Genomic DNA, 17,433 nt, shown 5'->3' on the forward strand with positions numbered 1-17,433 from the left:
AAGAGAAATACAATATACATGGTATGAAAAGAAAGCTAGGATTCTAGTTTGGACTACATGTTCGACTAAATGTGGAGATACTACCAATGATTTTTTGTAACTGAATTTTTCCACTTTCTTTCTACCCCACCCTGCTACCTTATATGAATTGCATATGTGCTGGTTAATATTACAGGTTCTGTGATAGGGAATGTTATGTGTCAGCTTGACTGTACTAAGGTGCCCAGAGAGCTGATAGAACATTACTTCTGGGTGTGTCTGGGAGGGTGTTCCAGAAGAGATTAGCATTTGAATCAGTAGACTCAGTAAAGAAGGTTATCCTCACTATTCTAGTGAACATGATCTAATTTATTAAGTTCCTGCGTAGAACAAAAAAAAAAGAGAGAGAGAGAGAGAGGAATGACAAATTCTCTCTCTTTCTCTCCGCTTGAGCTGAGATGTCCATATTCTCCTATACTTGGACATTGGAGCTATTGGTTCTCAGGCTTTCAGACTCAGACAGAGATTTATATAATTGGCCTCCCCCCTCCCCCACTCCCCTCCAACCTTCAATTCTCAGGCCTTAGGACTCAGACAATTACACCAACAAATTTCCTGGTTCTTCAACTTTCAGATGGCAGACCATAGGACTTCTTGACCTCCATAACCGTAAGCCAATTCTAATAATAAAAAGAATATATTTATATATATTCCATAATAATTATATATATATATTCCTTTGAGCCTATCCACATTGTACAAATTGTCCCTTTATTTTATTCTTTTCTAACTCCCCTTTTAATGTATATACTTGTTTTTTCTTTTTTGATCCTGAGTGTGGGTCTTTTTTTTGAACCTGTGTATGTCACTGTCACTGTGGTCTCTCAGCTCTTCAATTATGTGACTGAAAATATAAGATTTATTAATAAGAATAAGAATTAGGAAGGAATTTACTCAAAAACAATCATTCTCAAACTCCCACCTTTACTTTGTACACTTGATCAGTAAATGAATGGATCCCCGCCTCCTGTGAATGCTGAGTGAACTTTGTAAGATCCTGGCTTGCATGGCTCTAGAGGCTCATTTGCTTCTCCCTTTTGCTATACTTGAGCTGGGAGCTGGCTTAAAATGACTGAGGCAGTCTGAAGAGAGACAGCAAGACTGAACTCAGCTTTCCTGGACTACAGAGCAATTTCTAGGGCCTTTCTAGGGCCCACCTCGGCCGTCAGTATGCATACTCCCTGGTGTGGTTCCTGGGCCCCAGTCCCCTTAATGTATTTCTTGCTACTAGAGAAACTAGATAGATGTTCCCCAACTCCGCTTAGGCTAACTTATCCCTAAGTAACAGAATTACAGATGGGGGCTTATCCTCTGCCTCTCCCTAGGAGTGCTCTGGGTATGTGCAGTCTCCCAGCAAAGGCAAATCCTTTCTGTCAGGACCTTTGCCCTGACACATACAGAATGTCCGTGCCAGGCCATTGCTATAGAAGAGTGAGTGTTTGGGGATTGGGTCCTTCTGTTCTCTCTCTGCTTGAAGGTTTTTCTCCAATAAATTCTATGTTATATCTGCACACATGCTGCTAGTAATCTGTGCCCCTTTGGATGGCACTAACCAAAAAGATTTTTAAAGCTACTTTCTGTAGCTGGCAGATACAGAGAAATGACAAAAAGGAAGAGATAAGAGGAAGAAAGACTTTCAGTCTTGCAATTGTGTCTGTACTTATCTGAGGCCTCTGATAGGCTGCAGCTCCTTTGTATACACACAGGATTGGGACAGTGAAAGGAGAAGTTAAAGCTTATAAATTCAAGCTTCAGTTTATAAACCGAAGTCTAAAATTACAACTCCTGTTTAAATTCAACTATGTTAGTTCACCTTCATCTTTTTTTTTTTTTAATAGTTTGTTGGGCTTTCTTTTCAATAGCCATCAATGTCTGAAGAAGTTACTTATGCAGATCTAAAATTTCAGGACTCCAGTAAAAGGGAAAATATCCATGAGCTTGACACAGTTGGGATAAAAGGTAAGATTTTGAACTTTGGATGTGTTGTAGGTTGAGCCTCCCATTTTTACCAAAATAATTATAAATTTTTAAGGTGCTGATTGGTGCATTGAACACTCAATCTTTTACAATGTTTCTGTTTTAATATCACACTCAAGATAATTAGGAGAGGATGATAGTTTGATTTTACTGGATTGTGAAACATTTTCCCCCATAAAACAAGGAGTACATGTCGTCCAGGAAAATCATGGTTTTGTAGGTTCTTTTTTATAAGAAAGTGCTAGTCACACATGTAATAGTAAAACTGGATCTTAACTTTCTCCCTATGTGACGAGCACTATCCTTGTTGCCTTATGAGGTAGAAATGGGCACCTCTATTTTTCAGGAGAGCGTCAGCGACTTCAATGAGTACGTGCTGTGCTTGAGTGTCACATGCATGTGTGTGGATTGGGAAAGACTCTCTACTTTATTGACCTGCCAGAATTATGGAGGAGAGGGTTTGGAAACTATCGGATGTGCACAGGACATTTAAATACATCATTTGACCGTTTGAAGTCTCTGTGTTCTCACCTATGCAATGGAGATAACAAGGCTTGTTTTATTATGAGATTGCAGCCATAATTTAGTAAATGCTGCTTGTGCCATTTTGGAAAAGGCCAACATATTTAATGATTATTTTGTGAGGTTTAAATTAAAGATAGATAAAGATGAGAAATACACCAATAAAATGTTTTTATTGGCCAGGATTTCACTAATTATTTTTTGTTTATTCATCTAGTCTAGTAGGTATTTCTTTAATATTTAAAATTGACCATACTTTTCAGTTCTGGGTACCATAAATAAAAATGAGAGAATACCAAAAAGAATGACAATAATAAATAAGAGAATAATGAGAATATTTTTCAGAAAGGAATATTAAGAAGGAATTAAAGTTCTGTTACTTTTAAGCTGCTCAATTTGATCAATTTGACCATTACCATCAAACAAATCAAATTTTGTTCAGAGAAAGATACTAAGCAATCCTCTGTAGGCATATAAGACTAAGTGGAAGAATATGAACTTAAAACTAAACAGTGAGGAATTTTATTTTAATATTAAACCATAGCTAGAGATAACGAGTGAGATAATAATATTCAGACCTATAAATGGGAATTTTGTGAATGAATATGTTATTATACTGTTAGACATATTATTCATTCACTTACACGAAATCAGATTATATCACTTCTCTTTAGCTTGCTGTTAGGTCTATTCACTCTCTGCATGATTAGAAAATAATAGCTCAGGGAATATTATGGTTTAATGGAGATACAGCTCTTTTTCATAAATCTTTAATTAATTTAGTTTCCCCAGGTATGAGATATATTTTGAACTAAATTTACTCATCTTAAATATGGTATTTAGGAAGTGACTGCTTTGGTTGAACTGTTGAGGAGAACTTAATAATTTGATACTTTATTTTAAAGTGATTCTTGCAGTCATATGATGGGATTAATGTTTCCAGAATCTGACTCATTATTTAGAAAAGGAAAAATAATGTTTATTGGAGGCTACAAAATACTTAGATACACGCACATACACACACCGTAATTCCCATATGTTGAGCCTAGATATAGGGAAGAAAGAATGAGAGAGAGAGAGGGAAAAGAGAGAGGGCGAGAGAGGGCGGGAGGAAGGATGGGAGGAAGGAGAAAAGTAAAGAAAGAAATAAATGAAGTATGTGTGTGTGTATGTATGTGTGTATGTGAAACAGAAACAGAGAGACAAAAAGAGAGAGAACTTTAAAAAATGTCATTTAATATTCTACCAAGTCAAGCATGTATTATCTCCAAATTTCTCCTATTTTTTTTTTTTGGAGGTTAAGTTAAATGAAAAGACACATAGGGGACTAAAGGAAGAAAAGAGGTAAAGAAATATTGGAAGATATAATATTTGAGGCGCCTGAGTGGCTCAGTTGTTAAACGTCTGCCTTCGGCTCAGGTCATGACCCCAGGGTCCTGGGATCGAGCCCTGCATCGGGCTCCCTGCTCAGCGGGAAGCCTGCTTCTCCCTCTCCCACTCCCCCTGCTTGTGTTCCCTCTCTCGCTGTCTCTCTCTCTGTCAAATAAATAAATAAAATTTTTAAAAAAGATATTCAAAACCACACTGTACCTGAAATTTTGTATTTTTTAAAAATTTTTCCTCTAAAACTGTTTCCTTTCCCCAATATCCTCATCTCATTAAATATAAATATAAATACATATTTAATACAATCACCAAGTGTTTGCTATATGCCAGCACTATTCTAATTGTATCACCACTATTAATTCACTTAATCTCTGATATTTTATGGCTTTCTTTTTTAACCAATGCAGAAACTAGGACGCAGAGAGATTAAGTGACTTGTCCAAGGTCCCCCATGATTAGCAGCAGATCCAGCATTCAAGCCCAGGCATACTAGCCCTAGGAATGCTGTGCCTTTTTTTTTTTTTTAAATCACTATGCTATACTGCCTATAGGTGTATATATTTATTATCCACCACCTTTATCAAGTAAAAGATTTCTCATAAATATTTCATAAATTTGTACTATAAATTCTAACTTCAAAATGTATTCTTAATCAATTCATGGGTCATCACATTCTCTAATCCTAGTAAAGCAAACTACTATTCTCTCTCACATTGATTGGTTTTCTCAATTCTCCTTTTCAAAGCCCATTTTTGCCTCTTTGTCTCTTGACTCGGCCTACCAATTAACAACATCTCCTGTGAGAACCAGTTTGCATGTAAAACAACTAACAAAATGTTTTTTACTTCTTCTTTAAAAAGGTATTTTAAAAGGTCCTTGAGTTTCTAGCAAAACACATTCCTTTACCAGAGACATGTTAGGAAAGAAATAAAGGCAAAATGAGTGAATGAATGATTCAAATTAAGATGTATACCATTTCCAGGCCTGCCTGCTACTTTTGCTTTCCACAGCACCACCTGCTCTTTCCCATGGATGGCGCCAGAGAATCTTGGCTCTGACTCTACTATGCCTTCTGCTGCTGATTGGACTAGGAGTCTTAGGAAGCTTATGTATGTATTACCCATGTTTTGATTGAAAGGGAAGACCTCTAGAATTACATGAGTTTTACAAGAAAGTTTATTCTTGAATTGAAGCTTTGGAATGATTATAAGTGATATAACCCAAAAGGTATTGATAAGTAGATACTTAAACATGGTAACCTGTTTCCCTCACTCCCATGAAAGGACTGCTTCCTTAGACCTTTAATGTTTCTAATACTAGTTCAGCAGAAAGGAGATTAATGGTTGGGTTGAGGGATTAAAATTTTTTATCATTTCTTTTTTTAATCTGAAGTTTACACAACTTTGAAGATAGAAATGGAAAACTTGAATAAACTACAAAATTTCAAAGAAGAACTTCAGAGAAACATTTCTCTACAACTGATACATAACATGAATAATTCCAAGAGGATCATGGACCTGTCGAACACACTGCAAGAAATAGCCACCAAATTATGTCATGAGCTCTATAAAAGAGAACCAGGTAATCCTATATTCCTCTCTAAGCTATTTATTAGACAATGAACAAAAGCTAGGAGTCACTTGAGAATCATTCATCAATTACTAGCAGCTTTTCCCTAGGATGCCATTATTTGGAGAAAGGAATTAAATGTGGTTGACAAAGGACTCACTGATATTTCTGTGCCATTAGAAGTTTCTCTAATCTGACATTTACGGCTGTTATTTTGGGCACTGAGATCAATAGAAGATAAGGAGGAGAAGATAGGTCACCTCTTTATACCCTTTTTAAAGGATAAGAAGAGAAGATAGGTCACCTCTTTATAGGTGACCTTGTTCCTACATTTCAGTCAATGTTTGACAAGAATCAATAAAAAAAGAAATAGTTAGGTCTTGCCTTTGGAATTAGGAGGAATTGTTTTTTTAATATCTCTAACAGTTTCTATAGCTATTATAAATCAAACATGTTCTTGGTGCTCTTGAGAACTCTCCCAAATATTCGACGTCAGGCAGCCAGAAACGACGTAGTTGGAGAAGGCAAGGTTGATGTAGGTTTGGGGAGTTGATTCTTACCACAGAATATTTTTGTGGTTAGCTTTTATTGCCATGTAGTACTATAAAAAATGAAAACAAGAGAGAAAAGTAAGTTAATTAATCATTATTCAGGACTCCTGAGGTAAGAAAACACACTGGAATACACTGGACATTTAATTCAAATTGTGTTGTTCAGATTATGTTTTGGACATATTGTGGTGGTATATAGGGACCTGGAACACAGCATGCATTTTCTTCACCTTTCATGTAAAAAGAAGAAAGACAAGTAAATTTGGTTAACTTATTAGAGAGGACAATGGGAATAATAAGAATAATGAAGATTATCAACACAAACCAAATGAAACTACGTTCTTCTTCCAGAGCACAAATGTAAACCTTGTCCAAAGACATGGATGTGGCATGAGGACAGCTGTTACATACTAACTGACAATTATGAAACATGGCAAAAGAGTGTCATGTTCTGTTCTGCTCAAAATGCCAGCCTGCTGACAATTAAGAACAAAAGCGTATTGGTAAGGTCTCCTGGATCTCTGCCTGTGATGAAGGAAGTCACTTTTCCGATCTAGAATAGAGAGGAATGAGTCATGTTGGGGAAGATTTGTACTAATCCAGACATGAGGTTTTTTTGTTAGGGTGTGAGGTGACTGAGATTTAGTACATTTATCATATGGAAGGATAGCCAAGATGTCATCTAAAACCTTGGTTTAGGCCCTTAACGTCAGGGAATCTCAGAGGCTGGGCAGATGGGTAGACATGGGTCTGTGAGAATTTTTAGGTCTGTGATCATTTCCAAACTGAAACTTTAGGATCAACTCTCAGAACACAATTTCTGAGAATTTACCTAAAAGCAGAAGATCTGGAAATCGTTCCTGAGGGTTACCAATTCTGTAAAATCTATATAGGAGAAGATTCTTTGTTTCTACCATTTTGTCTTTTTTTAACTAAGAGAAAAAGGCAACATATAGTAGAATAAAAAGATAGGTTGGATAAAATATGTATAAAAAGGTATAATTAAGATGGGATGTTGAAGGCAAGTGCCAAGCAGATATATTATACTGACTCCCGGGGTCCCAGGAAAATGAGTTCTCTGGAAGATTTATTTATGTATATATGTATTTCTTTATTTCTTTTTTCTAATATTTAAGTAGCATCTCCATATTTTACTTATTCCTCTGCATTTCTGGTCTCTCAGATAGTATTCCCATATTATTTAAGGAAAAAATTCATTTTCACAAAAGTGTCCACTTCCCTACTGTAAGAAGCTGGGTCCTCCTTTATAGCTGCAGGGAAGATCAAACCATAGTCTCTTCCTCCTCTGATCATTGTCAACTGATCCATTCTTAGTTATTTACTAAAAAAAAAAAAAAAAAAAGTCTAGAAAATGAGGGAAAAAGAATTTACTTTGGCTATAAAATTTTGGACTGGATCTAAATTCTATTCTATAACCACTTCTCGTCTGACTTTGCTACATTTTTTTCTCCTACTTTTTCGGTTTCTATTAACTTGTGTATATAGTAATTAACCACCTCCTTTGCTCCTGGACTGACTACTGCTGGATACTTGAATCTTGAAGTTTGTGACCTTCATTGGCCCTAAGTTAAAGTAATGCATGGATTGGTAGATACTTTTCCTTGTGAAACAGTAACTGATAAATAACGGTTGGAGGAAATCTTACAGTAAGGAGCACTTTGTTTCAATCTCTTCTAATGGCATCAAAAAGTAGTAGTGTAATGTCAAACGTGTTACCTTAAAACAGTAATTTGTAAGAACTTATGTTGTGAGGTAATGTACAGAAATGGGAGACAATTATTTTTTGGGGGGGGGAAGACAATTATTTTTTAGTATATGTGCTGCCGAAGTGAGCACGACAATTATTTTTTTAACCATCTCTATTTCTTGTAGGAATTTATAAAATCCAAGAGGTTACGTGGATACTGGCTGGGATTACTTGCCAAAAAAAATAAAAGAATTAACCAGAAGCTGGATGAGACAATTATCTCCTCCAATTGGTAAGTCTTTATTCTTTTTTTTTTTTTTTTGGTAAGTCTTTATTCTTAATGAATTTTTCCAGTTGGTTTGAGTAAAGGTGTTTCCCCCAGGAGCAGTATTGATTACAATTAAAACTAGCAATTGAAATTGCACCCTTAAATAATTCTTTTCTGTCAGGCTTCTTTAATGTTTGATAATGCAAAAAATTGCCACAGATGTCTTCTCATTATCTTGACAAGTCACTAATGAATTTCTTTCTAGTAGCCAAATAAGGAGGGATTTCTGGGAGACTTTCATCTCAGAAAATTATAGAAGCCAACAAAATTCATTGGGTTCTAACCATGTGCTTAAAACTCTTTCACATGCTGAGATTCAAAGATGAATGAAAGATTGATTCCTCTCTTTGTTACTTATTGATTGTATGGGCAGACTAGTTAAACAATTCTACATATAAAAAGAATATAATGTGATAAATCCTTCAGTAAGAATACATGGAATAACCAAAGATAAAGTTTAGCTGTGAAATTTGTGTTGTAACTGATATTTGAAATGGCCATTTTGAATGAAAAATTTAGAGATAGTAAAACATTTTCAGTGAAGAGAATAAGATGAGCAAGGGTATGGCATATTGCATATATGGCATATATAAAACAATTTGTTGTGTAGTATATTAAGAAATATGGCTGTAAATACACCATTATGAATAGATTAATATGTTATATATGTACTACCTGACATAGGGGGAGAACGGACAGGCAAGAAGTACATAAACATCATGCCAAAATTCCATTTGTATTTTATAATCCCTTAAATTTGGGAAGCAGACAGGATTAGACTAAAGAAAGAAACCAGAGCCTCAACCTGCCCATGAATTTATACTTACTTGTTTGTTGAGGACACATCAAGCAGGAGTGAATGCAGGGCAGTTGTGTGGGGGGCCAACCACACTAAATCTAAACCCTGAGATTCCTGCACACTCCCCACTGTGGGCAAGAAGCAAGTACAAGTTTTGATTGTTTTGTTTTGTTTGCATTTTCCCTCAGACAGAAATAGTAGATGTAATAATATGGGTCCAAAAGACAAGGCAGCTCTGTCTTCGGCAGTTACAATGATGGGACAGAACAAGGGATAATATGTATACAAATGGAGGAGAAAAGGAGGTATATATTAAAGATCTCATTTGGAGTGAAGGGAGTAGAGGTAAAGTCGTGTGTGCATCATGGGAGAATACAGATGGAATCTTGTTTTGAAAAAGTAGAATTTCCATGTGTTTATTTCTAACTATTGCTAATGGGAAGGTAATCTATAGTGGACTAGAAAACACAGCATATATTTCAAGTTATTAAGAAATAATACCAAAATAAAAAAATATAAAAATATATGTATATATAATACATTATATATGTGTACAATATATAATCATATATGTATTTCATTTTGTTTTTTATTCTTAATGTTATTTTGGGATTAGTTTCTTGAAAGGTGCTGTGATCAATGACATCTGTATCATGTCACTTCAAAAAGGAAATTTCACTTTTGAAAATTTAATTGATATTTATTTATTAATGATCATTATTTATTGACCAAAATATTTAATACTAAATTTTTCCCAATATTTTCAGTTTATAAGTTTGTCTTTGATGCTTAGTCCCTGCTCAGTAATCTTGTTTTAGGAGCTGGTAATTATTCAGAACTTCAGAATAAAATCTCTGAAAAATGGCTAGAGGGAAATGTTACTTGGAGATGATGTTGAACAGAAGGTACCATATATTAGGTTAATTCCTGGCTTGGGTGATTATGAAAAATATTTGAAGAGATGGTGTCAAAGATTTATTACAGGGGCCAGACTGGAGAATTTAATAGAACTGTATTATTCTAAATCATATTAAGTATTGGGGAAGCAAGGTGATACATCTGGAAGGAAAGGACAGCAAATAGTCCAGATGTAAAAAAGTGGAAAAGGCAGATTGAAGTAAGGTAGTGTTTGATACTGCATATATGTTGATAAAGATAAGTAACTTGGACACTCTTGATACTTCAATTAATAATTAAAATTTATTTTAGGCAATGCAGACCCAGGAGCAATGATATATTGAAAAAGTAATTTTTTTCCTGTGGATGTATTTCAAATATTTGACTTGCTAATTGTAATTCTTTATTTTCTCTTTCAGGTTTACAAGAAACAGAAATGATGTAAATGATATGATGTATTGTGGGTATATAAACACAGTATATATTTACTATACACACTGTACTTCACCAATGAATTTTATATGCGAGAAGCTGGCTGATCCAGTGAAGATTGAGAGCACACTAATGAGTGAAATACCAGATGGAAAATATAGTTAGTGCAAGTATTTCTCTATTATCCTGCGATTAAGGCAACTTTAGGGAACATACATCTTGTGGACCACGCAAAGGGAATAAAGATGCTGTGAGACTAAATCTCTGTCTCTTAACAATGTACATTTTTAAACTTTCTTCTTTCTTTCTTCTCATTTGCTGAGTGAAAGGAATCCAAAGTCATACCTTATCATCTAGATACAGTCCAGACACTGTTGAGCATAAATACAGTGTGTTGGGTGAACATACAGAAACCTGAAGCTAACTTTTCCTGCTTTTCCAGGAATAAACAAGGAAAATACCAACCTTATAGAACACCAGGGAAAATGAAATCTAGGAATATATAGAAAGGATAATACATCACGACCAAATGGGATTTATTCTAGTAATACAAGTTGATTTACATTTAGAAAAAAATAAGAGAGAGAGAAAATCTATTACTATTACTATTTTAATAGATGTAGAAAAGCATTTGATAAAATTTAGCAGCTAATGTCTTTAAGAAAACTAGAAGAAGAAGGTTTCCCTAATCTGATAAACACTGATATATTAATAAAGAGATAAAAAACAAATGAAACAAAAAACTACCAACAACAACAAACTCTAAACCTAACATCATGCCTTTGGTAAAAAGTGAATGTTTTTTTTTTTGAGCTCTGGAACAAGATCAGAATGATCTTTATCAAGTATTTTATTCAGTAACTTCTACTGTCTATTAGAGGTCCTAGAAGTAAAATAAGGCAAGAAAAATAAATTTAAAAATATAAAAAATGAGAAAGGAAGAAATAAGACATTTTTATATGTAGCTAATGTAATTGTGTGTGTATACATATATTCTATATATAAATGATATAAATTATTAGAATAAATATTTTATCAAGGCTATTGGATAAAGTCTCAAAATATCTCAATGTTTAAACATCAATTATATTTCTGAAGGTTAGCAGTAAACAATGGAAAAATTTAAAAAGCAATACCATTTATAAGAGCATGCAAAAATAAAATAGTAATAAATGTAATAAAATTCGAAAAACTTTCTGCTCAATCCTGCTTCCTTCCGCTCCCTTGCTCAGGTGGTAACACCAAGAGTGCTCCCTAATAAACCCCCAGCACACTAATCTTGATTTCAGAATCTGTTTCCTGGGAAACCAAGCCTGCAAGCGTTGCTGACAAAATAAAAGAAAACCTTAGTAAGTGGAGAGTTAACCATGTACTTGAATTGGAACGCTCTATATTCTTGGGATATAAAGTCTCCCAAATCTACCTATAGAGTAAATACAATCCCTGAAAATATCAGATAGATTTTTTTTTAAATGACATGCTAATTCTAAAATTAACATAGAAATGCATTGAATTTAGAATAGCCAAGACAGGGCACCTGGGTGGCTCAGTTGTTAAGCGTCTGCCTTCGGCTCAGGTCATGGTCCCAGGGTCCTAGGATTGAGCCCCGCATTGGGGTCCCTGCTCTGCAGGAAGCCTGCTTCTCCCTCTCCCACTCCCCCTGCTTGTGTTCCCTCTCTCACTGTGTCTCTCTCTGTCAAATAAATAAATAAAATCTTAAAAAAAAAAAAAAAGAATAGCCAAGACAACACTGGAAAGAAGAATGTTTGGAAAAATTACAGTACTGATTTACTTTAAAGTCATAATAATAAAAACAGTTTGATTTCATACCAGAATAGATATACATCCACAGGACCAGATGTAGTCCAAAAAAAAAAAAAAAAAGACTAATTCATACAATGCATAGAATTGCCTTATTTATATATTAAAAAAAATTTGTCACTGCCATTGTAGGTAGAAAGTGATGGTCTTCTCAATAAATGGAACTGAATCGATTGGATATCTGCATGGAAATAAGTGAAACTTCATATCTACCCTATACCATACATAAATATTAATTTAAAATGGATCATAGAACTAAATATGAGAGTTCAAAATATAAAGCTTCTAGTTAGGGGCGCCTGGGTTGCTCAGTCAGTTAAGCATCCAACTTGAGATTTAGGCTCAGGTCATGATCTTGGGGTCCTGGGATCCAGCCCCTAGTTAAGCCCCAGGAGGAGCCCCACATAGGGCCCTGGGCAGCTCCTCTGGGGCTCCGAGCTCAGCAGGGAGTCTGCTTGGGATTTTCTCTCTCCCTCTGCCTCTCCCCCACTTGTTCTCTCTCTCTCTTTCAAATAAATAAATCTATATTTGAGAGAGAGACAGACAGACACTGAAGGAGAAGCAGACTTCCACTGAGCAGGGAGCCCCACCTAGGGCTGGATCTCAGGTGCCTCTCAAATAAATAAATCTTTAAACAAATATATAAATCTTCTAGTTAAAACATAACAATACCTTTATAGCTTTATGGCAGACAAAGATTTCTTAAACACTAACAATAAAATGAAATAAACACTAACAATAAAAAACAGGAAAATTAGACTTCATTCAAAATAAGAAGTATTAAGAGAGCAAAGATGCAAGTTGTAGCCTTGGAAAGACGTGTGCTCGGTTTGGATTTGAATTAGTATAGTAAATATATATCCAAATGTATACAGGACTAGTAGTCGAGATAGAATTAACTCCTACAAATCGATAATAAAAAGCTCTAATTAAAAAATGGGCAGAAAGACTTGAAGCGGCACTTCATGAAAGAAGATACTCAAATGGCCATAAAAGCATATAAAAGGTGCTGAACATCATTATTCACCAGAAAAAAATATTGAAAATAAAAATACAGTGAGGTACCAGTACACCTACCAAAATGGCTGAATTTAAAGGCTGGCAATACTGTCAGCAGAAATGTGGAATATGCTGGGTTTTTCCTGTGGTCGAACTAGCACCAAAATTCCTGTCTGGGAAATACTTTTCCCAGAATCCCTTTCCCTGTTTAGGTCCTTGTCAGAACTGGGCAATGAGGGGAACTCACGGAATAACTGGAAGATAAAACCAAGACAGAAATCGTTACTCTCAAAAGGATGCTGAGGTCAAACAGAACGACAGATGGATGCTGAAGCGCTGGGTAGACCCTGCATCATCTATCTCATCCTTCTTCACATCCAGTTACTTCATCTTTCTGACTTCTTACTCTGCCAACCCACAGTACCTCCAACTCTACCCACAGGTACGTGACTGCAGTCCCACAAAGCAGCAGCTTCCACAGAAACCGTAATCCCTGAGAGAGAAACCTGTGGAGAAACCATTCTCCACTGAGACAATGGTTTCCTCACAGACAGCATTTCCCCTCTAGGCAGCGGCTTCCACAAAGGGATAGATTCCATAGCCTTCTCCTAAAGCTCCCTTTTTATAGTTCCATTGTGGAATCCAAATGAACATGACCGCTTGGAATTTTATCCCTTCCAGATTGTGGTAGAGTGAAAAACAACAAACCACAGATATTTGGTTCTAATCCCTAGAACCCATACATGTTAATTTATAAGGAAAAAAGATCAATGCAGATGTGATTCAGTTAAGGATCTTGGCATGGGGATTATCCTGGATTATCTGGGTAGGTCCTAAATCTAATCACACCATTTGAGAGCTTCCATCATTTGAGATTATACTGTTCCCAACTCTCTGCTCCTTCCTTTTATGGATATGATATATCCCCACCTTTGCTGTGCTGCCTTAGTTGGAGTATACTTTCCCAGCCTATTGTCACTCTTAGCTGTGTGGCTTGATTTAGTCAATGAATTGTGAACAGATCTAGTATATGCTACTTCAATCAGAAATTTTAAATGTCCTTGTATATTTTGCTTTACTTTATTGCTTCTGCCTTTGCCATGTAAAAGGGACTGATCCTTCAGTCTGGACCCTAAAATAGAAAGACATAATCAAAGCTAGTAGAGCTCAGCAGAGGCATCCATAACGCACAGCCAAGAGTAAGAAAGAAGTGTGATTCTAAGATATTGAAATACTGAGATTGTTTGTTACTACAGAAAAAAATTACTAAACACATCATTTCTGTTAAAGTTTAGTTGTCAGTGTTACTGATGTTATTTTTAAAGACTCTCTCTTTCTTCTGTGGACACCTTTTAAGACTTTCTTTGTCTTTGTTTTCAGCAGTAAGCTGAATATACATTGGTATGGTTTTCTTGTTTTTTTGTTTTTTTGTTTTTTTGTTTTTTTTTGTTTCCTGCTTAAGATTTACAAAGTTTCCCAAATCTGGATTTTTTAAACACTTTTAGAAAAGTCTTAGACAGGTTCTCTTCTAATAATATTTCTTCCACAAATTCTTACTCCACCTCTTATAAGATTTCATTAAATGCCTATTAAAATTTATTACTCTATTTCATAGATGTCTCACATTCTTCTAATTTTTTAATCTTTTCTGTTTTCCTTCCTTTATCTGAATAATTTTCATTGACTCACCTAAGTCAATAGAAACTAATTCTATGTATCTTTTGCATCCTTTGATCAAGTTTTTAATTTGTTTTTATACTTCTTAGTTTCAGAAATTCTATTTAATCCTTTTTGTAGAGATCCCATTTCTTTAGTAATGTTCCCCATCTTGAAACCAATATTGTTGCATATGTTAATAAGAAAAGAAATTTAAAGTCTATGCCTAATAACACCAATATCTATTTCTCCCCTGGGTCTCTTTCTGTTGTCTTTTTTTCTCTTGTTCTTCTATCATTTGGACCTGAAGCCTGGCTACTTTTCACTCAATTACTGTCCTACGGAATGAAAATCTGTAGAACCTATGGGTGATGCTATCTTTCTTCAGAATGGATTTAATTCTGTTTTTCTGTTTTGACAGATTTTTCACAGGGGAGGATCACTTTGCCCTAATCAGGAATTGAGATGTCTAAGTTGTATTTCAGTCATTGTAAAGAGTGATATCTCTCTGATTTTACTTCAAAAGGTACCCCTTTTAAAGTGTCAGCTTTATGGGTTTCAGCTTTAGGACTCTGTTTTTATTGTTACTGCCACACTATGAGACTAATAAGCTCTAGGTATTTTTTTTTTTTTCGGTCTGTACAATTTATACACGGAGACAGGGACCCAGCCTGGGCCCCTGCATCCCCTACAAATATAGAGTTCTCTCTACAAAATATAGATAATTTAGCTCCCCATAACAGTGGGGGGATGGTGGGGGGACTAGGTTTTTTTTTTTAAAGATTTATTTATTTATTTATTTTTAAGAGAGCATGAGTGGGGGGGAGGGGCAGAGGGAGGGAGAAAATCTCAAGCAGAATCCCTGTCGGGTGCAGAGCCCAATGTGGGGCATGATCCCATGACCCTGAGATCATGACCTGGGCCAAAATCAAGAGCTGGCCGCTCAGCCCACTGAGCCACCCAGGCGCCCCAGCTCTATGTATTTTCTAAGGCTCTTTGCTATTGTTTTCACTTGGCTTCTTGACGATATGCCCTATACATGATGAGTTTAAAGAGAAACACTTTGAGGAGGAAAGGGGCTCAGAATATCAGACTCACTTCTCTGTAGTTCTTTTTCTTTCTGTTACTTTGTCTCCTTAAATCCTGATTATCTTGTTTTTTGCTGGGCTCCAGTTTCATCTCTCTATGCCCATTGAGACTATCTAAAACTTTGAGCTATTTGTTTCTGCTTGGTATTTAGTCCTGAGCAAAGATGGAATTAGTTATGTGGAAATATGAATGTCAGAGTTACCATAAAGTGTTCCCTTTAAATGCACTATCTTGATACCCATAAAGTCTGGCTGAATTAGTTGATATTCAAAGTCTCCATACAGCTATTTTGGTATTTTATCTATCTCTTAGAGTTGTTTTGGTTGAGAGATCTGATCTAATGTAACCTACTCTCTGTAGCTAAAAGTGAAAAACCTATAAAGATTTCTAGTGAACTTTTGCAGCACTTTATCAATAACTATGTAAACTACTTAGTATGATTTTGATGCCTATTATATCACATTTTAAGTAAAATTCAGAATTGACCACTTTACGTATTTAGTATTCTAATCCAAGGACGTGGTATATCTTTCCTTTTCTTTAAGATTTTTAAGTAACTCTCAATAAACTAATTGAATATCCTGCAAAAAGTTCTGACAATAATAGCTTTATTGAGTTATAATTAATATAGAATAGATTGCACGTATTTAAAATTAACAATTTATTAAGATTTGACATATGTATAAACTTATGAAATCATTATCACATTCAAAATAGGGAACATCCGTATCCTTAAAAGTTTGCTTGTGCCCGTGTGTATTCTCTCCTCCTCAACCTTCTCTGCCACCCTATCTCCTTGTAACCACTGACATCTTTCCTGGCACTATAGATTAGTTTGCATTTTCCAAAATTTTGAGTAATGGAATTATAGAGTATGTGCACTTTTTTGTTGGGCTTCTTTTCATCAGAATAATTTCTTTGTGATTATTGTAGGTTGCTGTTTATGTCATCAGCTCATTCCTTTTATTGCTTAGTACTCTCCCATTGTTGGGGTACGTTTATCCAGTCACTTGCTGTTGGTTATTTAGGTTATTTCTGGTTATAGCAATTAACACTACTATGGGCATTTGTACATAAGTCTTTCTATGGGCATGTTTTTCTTTATCTTCGGTGAATATCTAGGAGTGCAGTGACTGATCAGATGGTAGGTGTAGGCCTAACAGTTTAAGAAATTACCAAACACTTTTCTGAAGTCATTGTATAATTTGACATCCTCATTATCCGTGTAAAAGAGTTCCATTTGCACATCAATAATTATTAGGGAAATGGAAATCAAAACCACAATGAGATATCACCTCATGCCTGTTAGAATGGCTATCATCAAAAAGATGAGAGGTAATAAATGCTGACAAGGATGTGGAGAAAAGGAAACACTTGTGCGCTGTTTGTAGGATTGAAAATTGGTACAGCCACTGTCAAAAACAGTTGGAAGTTTCCTCAAAAAATTAAAAATAGAACTACCATAAATCCAGCAATTCCACTTACAGATAAAAACCTCAATGAGATACCACCTCAGAATGGCTAAAATTAACAAGTCAGGAAACGACAGATGTTGGTGAGGATGTGGAGAAAGGGGAACCCTCTTACAGTGTTGGTGGGAATGCAAGCTGGTGCAGACACTCTGGAAAACAGTATGGAGGTTCCTCAAAAAGTTGAAAAT

General features: G+C 35.4%; 1 protein-coding gene across 1 annotated transcript; it reads left to right on the plus strand.

Annotated features, from left to right (window-relative positions):
- Nucleotides 1–1,799: 1,799 nt before the first annotated feature.
- Nucleotides 1,800–10,469, plus strand: CLEC12A (C-type lectin domain family 12 member A). Its single transcript, XM_006732135.3, has 6 exons — nucleotides 1,800–1,998; nucleotides 4,935–5,033; nucleotides 5,317–5,505; nucleotides 6,396–6,547; nucleotides 7,938–8,044; nucleotides 10,196–10,469. Exons 1-6 carry the CDS (start codon nucleotides 1,908–1,910, stop codon nucleotides 10,371–10,373), a joined length of 816 nt encoding a protein of 271 aa, XP_006732198.2. The 5' UTR covers nucleotides 1,800–1,907; the 3' UTR covers nucleotides 10,374–10,469.
- The last annotated feature ends 6,964 nt before the right edge of the window (nucleotides 10,470–17,433 follow it).

Source organism: Leptonychotes weddellii, chromosome 5 (assembly GCF_054177405.1).
Source record: "Leptonychotes weddellii isolate Sample4059 chromosome 5, ASM5417740v2, whole genome shotgun sequence".
Lineage (NCBI taxonomy): Eukaryota > Metazoa > Chordata > Mammalia > Carnivora > Phocidae > Leptonychotes > Leptonychotes weddellii.

Bases quoted from the DNA above. Each gene is read 5' to 3' on its own strand.
- CLEC12A (XM_006732135.3), top strand. From the start codon at position 1,908: ATGTCTGAAGAAGTTACTTATGCAGATCTAAAATTTCAGGACTCCAGT. The intron at 1,999-4,934 runs GTAAGATTTTGA...TGCTTTCCACAG, and splicing joins TGACACAGTTGGGATAAAAG to CACCACCTGCTCTTTCCCAT. The intron at 5,034-5,316 runs GTATGTATTACC...TTTAATCTGAAG, and splicing joins AGGAGTCTTAGGAAGCTTAT to TTTACACAACTTTGAAGATA.